The sequence below is a fragment of the Harpegnathos saltator genome, unplaced genomic scaffold, assembly GCF_003227715.2.
Source record: "Harpegnathos saltator strain DR-91 unplaced genomic scaffold, Hsal_v8.6 scaffold486, whole genome shotgun sequence".
Taxonomy (NCBI): domain Eukaryota; kingdom Metazoa; phylum Arthropoda; class Insecta; order Hymenoptera; family Formicidae; genus Harpegnathos; species Harpegnathos saltator.
In genome coordinates, this window is record NW_020230300.1 from 936981 (window position 1) to 950018 (window position 13038).

At 40.7% G+C, this 13038-nt stretch overlaps 1 protein-coding gene across 3 annotated transcripts in view; it reads right to left on the minus strand.

The window, feature by feature from the left end:
• LOC105186062 (uncharacterized) overlaps window positions 1-13038 on the minus strand; it is a 531705-nt gene that overhangs the window by 350445 nt on the left and 168222 nt on the right. For all 3 annotated transcript variants that reach the window (XM_025302351.1, XM_025302352.1, XM_025302350.1), the window contains exon 5: window positions 11805-11977. In XM_025302351.1, the coding sequence (XP_025158136.1) occupies window positions 11805-11977 (173 nt within the window). The remainder of the gene's footprint in view (window positions 1-11804; window positions 11978-13038) is intronic.

Below are 13038 nucleotides of genomic sequence, written 5' to 3' on the forward strand. Positions count from 1 at the left end.
CCAATTATCCTCGCCGAATTAATTGATAGGCCGATCATACCGGCGTGTTATCGTCTCTCTCTCTCTCTCTTAGCGAAATAGATAGAGCTTATGCTCCTATTTTCTTACCTAATTATTTTCATTGCCCTCGGGCGTGCTGGCGGAATGGCAAAAACGTGCTGTCAACGACGATCAGACGGCGTATAAGAAGATTCTCCCGGACGATCGATCCGGCGCACGTTGCTTCTTTTGCGTGCGCGGAGCGCGCATTTTATGTACGGCTCTGATGACCGCGCGACGATTCCGACGCGCGATGACGCAGCGGCATTTCGCGCGAGCCGCCGTAATTCCCGCGCTGCGGGATTATTAATCGCTCCAGTCGAAAACGTCGCGGTCGAACGTCGAGTCCGCCGAAAGATCCGCTCGATCATGCGCTTCCCCGTTTTCTAGGTATTATTAAAATGGTTATATCTAGAGCAAAAGATTTCATGGAAATTTGTTGTAATTATGAGGAAGTTGAATTAGTTCGGGTCCTTAGCAACAGATGGCTTTAGTAACAAGTTAATGGTTGGTACGAATATTGAAATCTGGCAACACTGAAAGATTTCACATTTCTCTGTAACACATGACAGTTTGTGCGCCACTGTTAATAATAGTTTTGTTGTTTATACGCGTCTAAAATGGATCGTATGAAATTGCATTTCCGACATTTATATAGATATTAATCCTTTTTGTTTGATTTGAGAAAATCAATCATCAAATATAAAAAAAATTAATTATATAGATATTAATCCTTTTTGTTTGATTTGAGAAAATCAATAACTGAAGCTCATGAAATGCTTGTTACAACTTATGATGATCAAGCTCCGTCGTATTCCAATTGTAAATTTCGGTTTCAACGATTCAAAAGTGGTGATTTCAGCTTGGATGACAAAGAACGTAACCTGGACAACCAAAAATATTCGAAGATTCGGAATTGCAAGCATTATTGAATGAAAACACTGCTCAAACGAGAAAACAATTGGCTGGACAATTAGCTGAACGGCGATAAATCAACAATTTCTAACACCTACATGCCATGGGAAAAATTCAAAAGAAAGGCAAATGGATTCCACATGAATTTAGTGAAAGTGCTATTACAAATCGTCTGAATATCGCCGTGTCTTTGCTTGTCAGAAAGAAAAAAAAAAGAGTTTTTTGTGGCAAATTGTAACTGAAGATGCAAAGTGGATTTATTTTGATAATCCAAAGCGAAAAAAATCATTCCATTAATGGTTGATCCAGGACAACCATCAATATCGACACCAAAACGGAACACAAAGCGGTCACAAAGCAATGTTCTGTATTTGACGAGATATGGAAAGTGTGGTGTGTGCTATAAGCTTCTAAAACCGAATGTTACGAAACAGTTACGGGAGAGTGATACCAGCAACAACTGCACAAATTGAATGATGAATTGATGCAAAAAGGGCCAGCGATAGTCAGCAATAGACGCAAAGTGATTCTTTTGCGCGATAATGCTCGTCCATATGTTGATTCAATCGTTAAACAAACATCGTCAGAGCTCGAATGGGGAATCCTTCCGCACTTCCAGCGTACTCTCCAGACCAATCTCCATCTATTCCAATCGATGCAACACGCTTTGGCAGATACGCGCTTCAATAATTACGAGGATGTGCAAAAATGGATGTCTGATTGGATCGCTTCAAAAGACAGATCGTTCTATCGTCGCGAAATCGTTATGTTGCCAGAAAAATGGGAAAAAATCACAGCTAACGACGGAAAATATTTTGAATGATGTAAATTTGACCATTTCTTTAAGATAAGGATAAAAATTGACAAAGTAAGACCAGAATTAATTCAACCATCTAATCAAAATATTATTCAAAATTGTTCCTCGCACAGCCAGAAAAATATCGGTCCTTCTTGTAATGCATGGAGAAAAATGTTTGGTTGAATAAATCAACTTTTTGCTGAAAGATAAATAATGCCGAAATTCCGATCGAAAATATTAGAAATTTAAGTCAATCAGAAATCTCGATAATTTAAATTGTATTTTGATAACTTGAATTGGAATTTCCGTATCGTTGGCATTTCACCGGAAAATTGTTTTATTCAACCAAACATTTTTCTCCAGAGGAAAGGAGTCCATCCATTTACATTTTATACGATGGCTTTTAATAATCGAATTTTATATATCTTTATTAATAACCGATATTTTTAAACAAGTTTAAAAATTTGTTATTGGTAAAATATTCTTCTATGACCGCGACTTTTTGATAATCAAATCGTGAGACGACAATCTCAAACGACCTCAGCGATGTCAGTATTGTTCATATTTCACTAGAAAATTGTTTCATTCAACCAAAACTTTTCTCTCTCTCTCTCTCTCTCTCTCTCTCTCTCTCTCTCTCTCTCTTTCTCTCTCTCTCTCTCTCTCTCTCTCTCTAGAAAAGGAGAAGATGGTATGACTTCCCATTTACATTTTATATAATAACTTTGTTAATGATAGATATTTTAAACTAAGTTTAAAAATTTGTAATTTAAAGTATTCTTCTAAACCTTTCGATAGTTCAGTCGCGAGATGACGATTTCAAACAATCGTGGAAATACCAGTGTCATTGATATTTCACTAGAAAATTGTTTCATTCAACCAAAACTTTTCTCCTTTAGAAAAAGAGAAGTTGGTGTTTTGTAACTTCCCATGTACATTTTGCATAATTACAATTTTGCTAGTTACCGGTATTTTAAACCAATCCGAAAAATTTATAATTCAAAGTACTCTTTTTTCGCAAGGCGACGAGCTCGACCGACCGCGGAGATGCCAATTGCGCGCGCGAGCCGTCCTGCCGAGGGAAGGCCAAAGTTCGACCTGTCGACTTACGTCAGATTGCCGCGTGAGATGATCATCGATGACGACGCGAGGTCATTCATCATCCCCGTGACGCGACGTACGCAAAATCCATGGCCTGTTACGTACACGCGAATATATTGCGCGAACCGAGGGAACCGTTACGGGCTCTCCGCGGCCGGCCGGTGCGAACTTCAGCTCTCGGCGCATAGTTTACGGTTAAGCGCGGTTTACGCATGACCCCGCGTCGTCCCACGCGACGAAACGACGTGAGAGGCCGGTTCATTTAAATTCCCTCCCGCCGGCTTAAAATTTCGGCCTCGGATAAATCCCGCAGTCCGCCTCAGCCGCGCTGCTGCGTCACGGACAATTTCATACACTCTCGACTCCTGAGCGCGCGCGCGCGCGCATGCGCGCACGCTCGCGTGAAATAAATTAGATCAGTATGATAATAAAATACAAGCAGTACAAAAGGGTACGGGGGAGGGGGGGGGAAGAGAGAAAAAGAAAAAGAGAGAGAGAGAGAGAGAGAGAGAGAGAAACAGAGATAAGATCTGCACCGGGCTCGGCATATGGCCGATTTATGGAGAATCGCGTACGCGATTCAACGAGTCGCGGCTTCCCGTCGTCATGGCTGAAATAAGCGCCATTAATTGCGGCTAACAGATGGATACATTGTTGCAGCGTGTACAACAAAACGATAAATTATCGCATGATATTCGCGGGTAGGCGCGAGCGAGCCCGAATTCCGCGCGGTTTCTCTCTCCTTCCAGAGAGACAGAGAGAGAGAGAGAGAGAGAGAGAGAGAGAGAGAGAGAGAGAGAGAAAAGTCAGAAAGAAAGGGGGAGGAGAGGCATCCGGCTCTTCGACATCGCGAATATATCAAGGAGATTTCGATCGACGACAAAATACTCGGCCCGACGTGTATCGGAGAGAAGTCGCTTAAAGGAGCAGTGATGAACGATGTTTTCGAAAAATAACGAGACGTCAGGATGTCGAAAACTAACGAGGCATCGAGCGTAATTTCACTCGAGCAGAACAGTAGCGCGCGCGCGGGTGAAGCGAAACCCCGGAAGGAGCGTGCGGATGTCGATACGTGAGAGAGCGCAGCTCGCGCGAGGGCCGGCCGATATTAGAACGATCCTCTTAATAACGGTTATTATACGCCGGTCGAGCGCTTATTTTCCGCGAACACGTTTGTATAATACGGAAACGATTATCGTCGCCCCTCGCTCTCGCGAGCAGAGGCTCGATAATGGCCCCGGCCGATAAGTACATCGGAGGGTCGAACGGCAGATCGATAAACGCGAAGTGCCGGGAAAATCCGGAAGACGGCGAGGTAGCTCTGATGAAGCGACGAGGGAAATTGGCAAATCCAGCGGAGCGCGTGTGTCTTCGAGGGGACACTCCTCTCGCGAAATTATCTCTCCCTCCCCTCGGCGAGGCATATATTACCGCGGTAGGACGAGTTGCGTCTCGTAAATCACTCGTCGTTCTGCGACTCGCCGCATCGCACGAGGCACGAAGGAGAAACAATGACTGGCCCCGCCGAACTCCGAAGTCAGAATATACCGCGTGTATGCACAGAGATGCGTGTCGATTGGACACGGCTGTGTTCGCAAGAAAAAGTTATGTAAAAGAAGAATCGGAGACGAAAAGAATATAAAAGTCTACACACAGTCGAGTCAACTTGAGAAAAAGAAAAAATATGCGTAAAAGGTGGCACTCATCGAACTCGTTTTTATTTTGAGATATGTTGTACAGGATGAAATTCTGAGTAACTTTTTTTGTAACACAGCTCTATAGAGGTCGCTCCATAGTTTCCGAAATATTTGATTTTTAAGTATCAGAATGAGAGATGATGTTAAGTTAGGTTAGATTAGAGATTAGGTTAGGTTAGGTTAGATATATGTTATACAGGGTGAAATTCTAAGTAAGTTTTTGTAACACAGCTCTATAGAGGTCGCTTCATAGTTTCCGAAATATTTGATTTTTAAGTATCAGAATGAGAGATGATGTTAAGTTAGGTTAGATTAGAGATTAGGTTAGGTTAGGTTAGATATATGTTATACGGGGTGAAATTCTGAGTAACTTTTTGTAACACAACTTTATAGGGGTCGCTCATAGTTCCCGAGATATTTGACTTTAAAGTAGCGGAATGAGGAATGATGTTAGGTTAGGTTAGGTTAGGAATATACTGCATATACGCACAGGTGCGTGTCGATTGGGCATCACGGCCGTGTTCGCAAAAAAAAGTTATGTAAAAGAAGAATCGGAGACGAAAAGAATGTAAAGGTCTATATATAGTCGAACCAGCTTGAGAAAGAAGTAAATATGCGTAAAAGGTGACACCTCATCGATCTTGTTTTTGTTTTGAGATGTGTTATATAGGGTGAAGTTCTGAGTAACTTTTTGTAACACAACTCTATAGGAGTCGCTCATAATTTCCGAGATATTTGACTTGAAAGTATCGGAATGAGAGATGATGTTAGGTTAGGTTAGGTTAGGTTATTATTTATTTAACAAATTCAAAGTTTAGAAACTATATAACTATAAGTTATACGTACTGACATTTTACATAATATACTCAATAAAGTGATTTACACGGTACGGCCGTTTACTATCACTCACCGTGTATATGTATGTACATATACAGGGTGTTTAAGAAAAGGGTTCAGGGCAGATTATATCCGCTTTAAGGACAGATAGTATTCACAAAATGCAGGAAAAAAAGGTCCTAATAAGCGTGGGTCGAAAAATTAATTTTCGAGAAAACATTAATATTGCCGGAGTTATGAATAATTATTTATTTTAATTCAAACAAGTGATTTACCTGCTTCTGGTGCACGGCCATATATGAAATACATTTCTGCACATTTCTTGATTAGAGTAATACGATGTTATTCTTACCGTACTGTGAAAATTTTGTGATTACTTTCTGCAATTGTTCACAAAGATATGTGACTAACAATTGCTTCGTGAAGCGTGTGCATAAACGACGGGGAGCGGTTAAAAATACATTATTCCTTTGCAACCCCTTTGAACAGAAAGCATCACACACAGGATGCAAATTGACTTTCGCCATGCGTTTTATACGCTCATTCGCTTGTTTCCAAGCGCGTTTGCGTTGGACATTGTTGTACGGAATTCATTTTTCATCGTCGGTCATTAATCGATCCAAACCACGACTCTCTGTTTAGTCGGCCAAGCAAGGAAACAGCTGCAGAAACTCGATTCAATTTGTTCGTTTTGATTAGCAAATGCGGCATGACACATCAAGCTTTAAAATATACTCAATCTTCTTCAAATACCGAAATGCAGTCGATCTGTAAACGTTGAGTCTCTCAGCAATCTCTTCTGTTGACATTCGTAAATTATTACTAAATTGCGCACAATGTTATCATGTATTCCAGAAAGTTGATCAGAGCGTGGTTGGTCGTCAAGGTGGAAATCACCAGGTCTGAATTTCGTAAACATTTCTTAACAGTTCGAATTGCTGATGCACGGTCCTGATAGACATGTTGAACACTTTTTTATTGTCAGTACGAATTACACCGATTATTGGAATATTTAATCATATTTTATTAATGTACATTTTCTTTCCGATTGAGTCATATTTAAATATCATGAGTATCACTGCCACGAGATAATGTCCGGACTGTCCGATGCAACTAAAAGAAGAATGCTCCATCGCGTTGATAAGACGAAGAACGCAAGATGCGGACAAAGTTATACAGAGTGTCCCATAAAAAAAAAAGAAAACAAAGAAAATGTTTAAATACATCAAAAACATGGCGTTTTACAGAAAAATGTTTCGAACAAAAGTTGTTTGGTTTGGGGGGGGACATGTAAAGTGATAAAGTAATTTTAACCTTGAGTGACAACTCCAAAATGTATCATATTGAAATTTCTAAATGAAGACTAATTTTTATTGTAAATTCTCGTAGCTGACATCGAGACCTTTTCAAATTATTCTCGTTCAGAGGTTCCCTTGTTATGAGACATCAAAGTGTAAGAATCGTCGGTGTGTGGAACCAATACTTCGACTCGGGCACAATCGAATAATGAGATCATTATAGTGAGAAACTATATTTTCGCAGCAACCACTGCATCTCCATGACCGATGAGGGAAGTCTATATTGTCTATATTGAACCAGTTTTCAATTTTCTTTTTATAATTTGAAAATACTTAATAAAAATGGGATAAACACTAATTGAAAATTATTCTTGATTTGTTTGTCACATTCTATAATTTTTGGAGATTTTTTATACAATATCTTCTGCAAGTACATATTTTTTTAAAACCTGTACAATAATTGTGGTTTGGTAATTAGTTATTTCCTTTACCACATTGATGTAATTAATTAAAAAAATAAGAAGGGATAGAAATAAAATACAAGCAATTTAAATAAATATGTTTAATTGAAATTACAATGTATACAAAAAGCTAAAAAAATATATATTTTTTAATTAAAAAACGAATATTAAAATTATAAAAGTAAAATATTTTTATTTCTAGAAACTTATCTGAGAAATTACTTAAAATCACAGCTTGTATGAAAAACTAAAAATAATTTTAATTAAGGAAACAAACATTAAAATTACTTATTAAAATAATTATTACAATTATATTTATTTTTATATGAAGTTTAATTTGTATAAAAGTTGACTTTATAGTCATATATTTATAATCAAAATTTCATATATTTAAAATAGTCATATATTTATAGTCAAAATCATTCTTTGTCCACATAACTAGAAACTAACAGAATTTCATTACGCAGAACATCCCAGAAATTAAAATTACAGAAATAAAACATTTTCGTTTTTAAAAACTTAATTAAGAAGTAAACGACCATTAAACAAAAATCGGTTTTTCAATTAAATAACAAGATGGATATAAGTGAAACAGAACAAAAAGTAGGAAAAAAAATTGTAGTGATACAATGCAGGTAAGCAAACAGCGGCATGATTTAAGAGACTAGTCGTGCGTTATATCAAATTTAATGTAGCATAAAAGCGACAAGCAGCTAAATTGATATACCTTTCGAAACTCTCGAAGTGCCTTGTGTAAAAGTGGATGGAGCTTACTTCTAAAACTAAAAAAAAAAAAAGGAAACTTTTACTTCTTTTAACGAGACAACTTTACTACCTTCTTTTAACAAGACGCTCTCGTGCATAAACACTCACTTCCCTCTATCAACTTTATGACGATAGATAAGTCTCGCGTAACATGCAGATGGCGCTGGAAGCCCTCGGATTCCATAAAACACGAAGACGGTACGATTTAGCAGCCGGTGCAAGCAACATCGGCGACTTCCCCGTGCTCGAAATCGCCATTTCCGGCGATGCATCTTGCATTTCTCTCTCCCTCTCACCGAGAGACACCCTCTCACAATACAGCCCGAGGCCAGATATCCTCGAATCACGCCGCTCACGAACATCTGGCGACGAGGAATTATCGCGTAAGATGGTCGCGTGGGTGTTAATAGGTCACAACGTGAAAAATGGCCGTTTTTCATTTTCTCCTTCTCTCTCTCTCTCTCTCTCTCTCTCTCTCTCTCTCTCTCTCTCTCTCTCTCGCAAAAGTATCCCAGATACTCGGGTGTGATTTATGCGTTATAGCGGATAGCTGTAAATGCTGTAATAAGCCGCCATAGAGACTTGCACGCGCGCGCGTAGGTGCGCGAGATCAAGATCAACGTTTCATAACGACGTAGCCATACGCGCAATTTCATATACGCGCGCCCCGCTATTCCTCGGCTCCTCCCCCCGTCCCGCTGTCTCTCTCTCTCTCTCTCTCTCTCTCTCTCACCAGCGAGCGACGATAAGTAAATAATATATCAACGCGACATAAACCTCGTATATACCTGCCACAACACAAACGGGCACCGCGGACCGTTGTGGACACCCACGTGCAACAAGGCATCGCGTAATCTACCGGACGCGCGCGTACCTACACGGCGTAGGCAGCCGACGCGCTAGCCTACCGCAGTTACAGGTGCAGAAATGGTCAGGTGAAATTTCATAGTTAACATTCCCCGGCGGGATCTGATAACGTAACGTTCCAGTAAACCGCGCTCGCTCGCTCGCTCGCTGCTCGTTTCGCGTCGTCGTTGTCATCTCGTCGTGGCGGGCGAATGCACTTTCAATTACAAGTATCTGCCACGCGAAGGGCGAGAGGGGAGGGGGAGAGGGCAAGCAGGCAGCGAGGGAGGGAGGGAGGAAGAGGTCGGAAACACGTTCCGCGAAACAGGAGGCGAATCCTCATTCTCTCTCATTGCCGCGCAGCGAGCCGGCAACTCCGCGGTAAGGAGTAATTGCGCGGGAGAGAGCCGGTCGGTATATTCTATTATCAATAATTGCGGAACTTCGTCATGAGGTAATAATTAAAATCCCTGGGATAAAGAGGATAATTCCCTCGCCGGTATTGCGAGAGAGAAAGAGAGAGAGAGAGAGAGAGAGAGGGCGAGCGGGAGGAAGGAGGCAGAAAGCGGCGGAGAGACGCGTCGGTTTCTGGATTTCAAATTTAGATAACCGAGCGCCCAACAACAACAACAACAACAACAACAACAACAACACGACTGCACCGCTTATCAGCGTCCGGCGCGCATCAGCGATAAGAAGGGAGTCTCGAGGAGCAGAACCGCTTCGTCGTGGCCTCGCGAAAAAGCCCAGTCGATATTTCAGCGGCCGTAAAGTCGCGCTCAATTTCAACGCGCGGGGTGGGGGTGGTGAGGGGGGGAGCACCGTCCTCCTACGTACGCCTCATCCCCGATCGCTACACCCGTTATAAGCTGTCATATAGCTCATTTCACGTACACGCATGTACGCACACCCGTTGCTCCTCACCGATGCGAGAGGCGGTTGGGATTCCGCCGCCCCCCTCTGCGTTTTTTTTTTTCACAACCAGCCGCCCGTCGTCGGCGAAGTTAACTGAAGATATGCGCTCTCGGGCCGAACGCACGCGCTCGTAATCGGTCCGCGGCATCTCGGAGAGGAAAAGAACGAAAGTTCTCGGAGATATTTGTGTTCGAATAATCATAGAAAATGGCTCCTCTCGAGCGGCGTGACCGCTCGGTCCGACTAATTCCCCCGACTAATTTCTCGTAAGCGCTCTTACTCTTATCGCGACGCCTGGCGTAAAATCGCGATTTCGGCCCGCAAATACGGGAAGACTGACGGAAGGCCTTCGGTTGCGCGCGCATATCGAAAATCTCGAAAGGTTAAGTCGAAGACGGCGCTCTCTCTCTCTCTCTCTCTCGTTCTCTCTCGCTCTTTCTCTCTCTACGTTCCGTTACGTCAGCAACGCGAGATAAGACTTTCACTGAGGAAGCGCAGCGCACAATTGCACGCAGGAACGCCGGAAAGAATGAGAGACGCGAGAAGAGAGCCCGCGATCGCAGCGAGCGATTCGGTCCGAACTCGTAAAATTCGTCGCCTGTAATTTAAGTAATCTTCGAGGCGGTAGCGGCGCCGGCCACGGGCGAGACGGCGAATGCTCGGCGCGTTTGAAGGAATCGCGGAACGAATTGACGTAATTAGGCTTAATGACGGCACGATTAATTAGAGGAAGTATCCCGGGGAGAGATCGGGAGAGGGAGGGAAGGAGGGAGGGAGGAAGAGGGAGAGAGAATGAGGAGAGAAGAATTCCACGACGGGATTCATTTCACTATTTCCAGCTGGCTTCTCTAATCTCTTTTCCGGCGCATATTTTGTTGGTCTCGCATACCTTGCTTACGCGACGGTATCCGCGAGATCGGGACTGAAACCGCGAGCGGGCGAACGAGCGTGTAATTATCATTTGCAAGGCCGAGTCTTTATTAAACAAATGTAATCGCAGGCGTGCGTTACAGCGCGCCTGGCATCGATTAACTCGGCAACGGCAACTTGCATGATTTACGACGTTATAGGATCTCTCTCGCGAAACGGTCCGCTCTCTTATCGTATGAATGAATGATGAAAACTCAGAATGAATGAAAAAGTGAATGAAAAATGAAAACTCAGGTGTAAATAAATTGTCGAGTATCGATCCGAATCGTTGCTAAAAGTCTTTCAGCGGCGCCTGCGCCAGCGGCTGCCGTTATTCCCATCGATCAACGATCAGATTTAATAATTTAATTTAGTTTAATTTAGATTTAATAAGCAATAACAATAATAATAATAATAAAAATGATGATGACACTCTGTTAATAATTCTGCCAATTATGATATATTAATTATTATATATATGTAATATGTAATTATTATAATATATATAATATATTAATCATTTAATAGTTTATTAATAATTCATACTCACACATTTTAATTCTTTGTGCGGCAGTAATATATATATATATATATATATGCTTACCACTTTTTTTCCTTCTATTTTCATGACGTACTGTTTAACGAAAATATTGTAAGTAAAAAGGAATATTAATACTTACTTTACACGTTCCTCATGATGTCTAACCGATTGTCCATTTTTAATTATTTATAAACAAAAATGTGAAAAAACAATTCTTAAGAAAATTTAATCTCTTGGAAAATATTTAGAATCGGAGGCAGAACACTTCACTGAATATTCCTCACATATCAAAATATAATATATACTTTTTCCAGAATTTTCCGCATGCTAGATTTTTTTATATAATATAAACAAATTGTCTGAATGGATTTTGTAAACGAAATTCGTAACTAACGATCTGAAAAACCTTTTCGTCGTGCATCTGATTTACATTTATTCAGTTTTACTCTAATTTGTCACTATATGGCAGCCACGTTGAATCTACCATTTTGAATTTTGGAAATATGACTTCGAATTTGCAATCAGCGACCCAAAAAAGCACTGAAATGCAAGATTTCACAAAAATACGTCGGGTAAAAAAGAATATGCCACATAAAAGTTAATTAAATCTCTGTTGTCGTTATCATCATCATTATTATTATTCGCGAACAATAATTTGTGACGTGACCGTTGAAGACTCACCGGTAGGAGAAGCAAAGACGAAGGCGAGTGCCTCGCTGCTGCCTGCCTGACTCTGAGAAAGTGCAGTAGGGGGTCCTCGGTCGCTTTCAGCTCGTCCAGAGTCCTCCTCGCCTCGCTGTACCTCTCCAGGTATTCCCAGTAAGAACTCCAAAACGTGCCGGGGAATAAGTCACCTGTCGGCAGCGCGCGGCGTCGGTCGTAATTAAAATCTGTCTGTGTGCCGCGCCGGGAAAACCGGCGAATTCCGTTATCGAGTCTCACGCCCGAGAGCGATCACCCTCCGCCGGCTCCGTATGAAATGATTACGCTTGTCCTACCATCGCGCACGATTTTACGCTCTTTCCCCCTTCAGCCCTACATGCTGCTGTCTGCGTAATGAACAGTGCATCTTGCAGATGCGCGCGCGCGCGAGCAAGCGAGCGAGTGCGAAGTCACGCAAAAATGAGAGAGAGCTTCGAAACAGTATAAAGTATCGAAGCGGGCACCATGTGCGCTACGATGAGGGAAACTTCCGCGAGGCAAGATTGAATTAACAAAAAAAGTGCACATGTATAAAAGGCATTAATACCGATATTTTGGAAATGTATTATTTAATAGTACAAAGGATAAAATTCTAAGTAACTTTTTACAATACATCTATATAGGGCAAGGGTTTCCAACCGGGGGTGCGAGTACCCCCCCCCTGGGGGTGTGAAAAAACATTCTTGGGGGTGCGAGGAAAAGTGATTATAATTAATAATAATTAAGATGAATTTTAGGATAATTTGGCATTTTTATTATCGAAATAAAAAACTATCAAAATAAAAAAAAGGTTATTAAAATTATATATTTTTGATTATCGTTTTCTATACATATATATTCTGTACATATATATTCATTACGTATCACTATACGAAGCTTGATATCATGGATAATAATTTTATAATATTAAAATAATAGTTAATTTCTATGAAAAACAATACTATGTAATAATAAATTAATATAAATTAAATGTACTAATTTTATGAAATTTTTCTTTCGAATATTTTATTTAATGATTGACAAATATTTAGAAATATTACATGTCATTCTACAATACATTACTGAACTCTTTATGGTTTAATAAAAAATTAAATATCTTTTTTGATTTTTAACTTCTTACCTTAAAATCCTAACAACTAATTTTTACTATAAGACATATGAATAATTTTTTTGTAAGGAGTGCGAAGATACATTAATAAATTTTTAGAGGTGC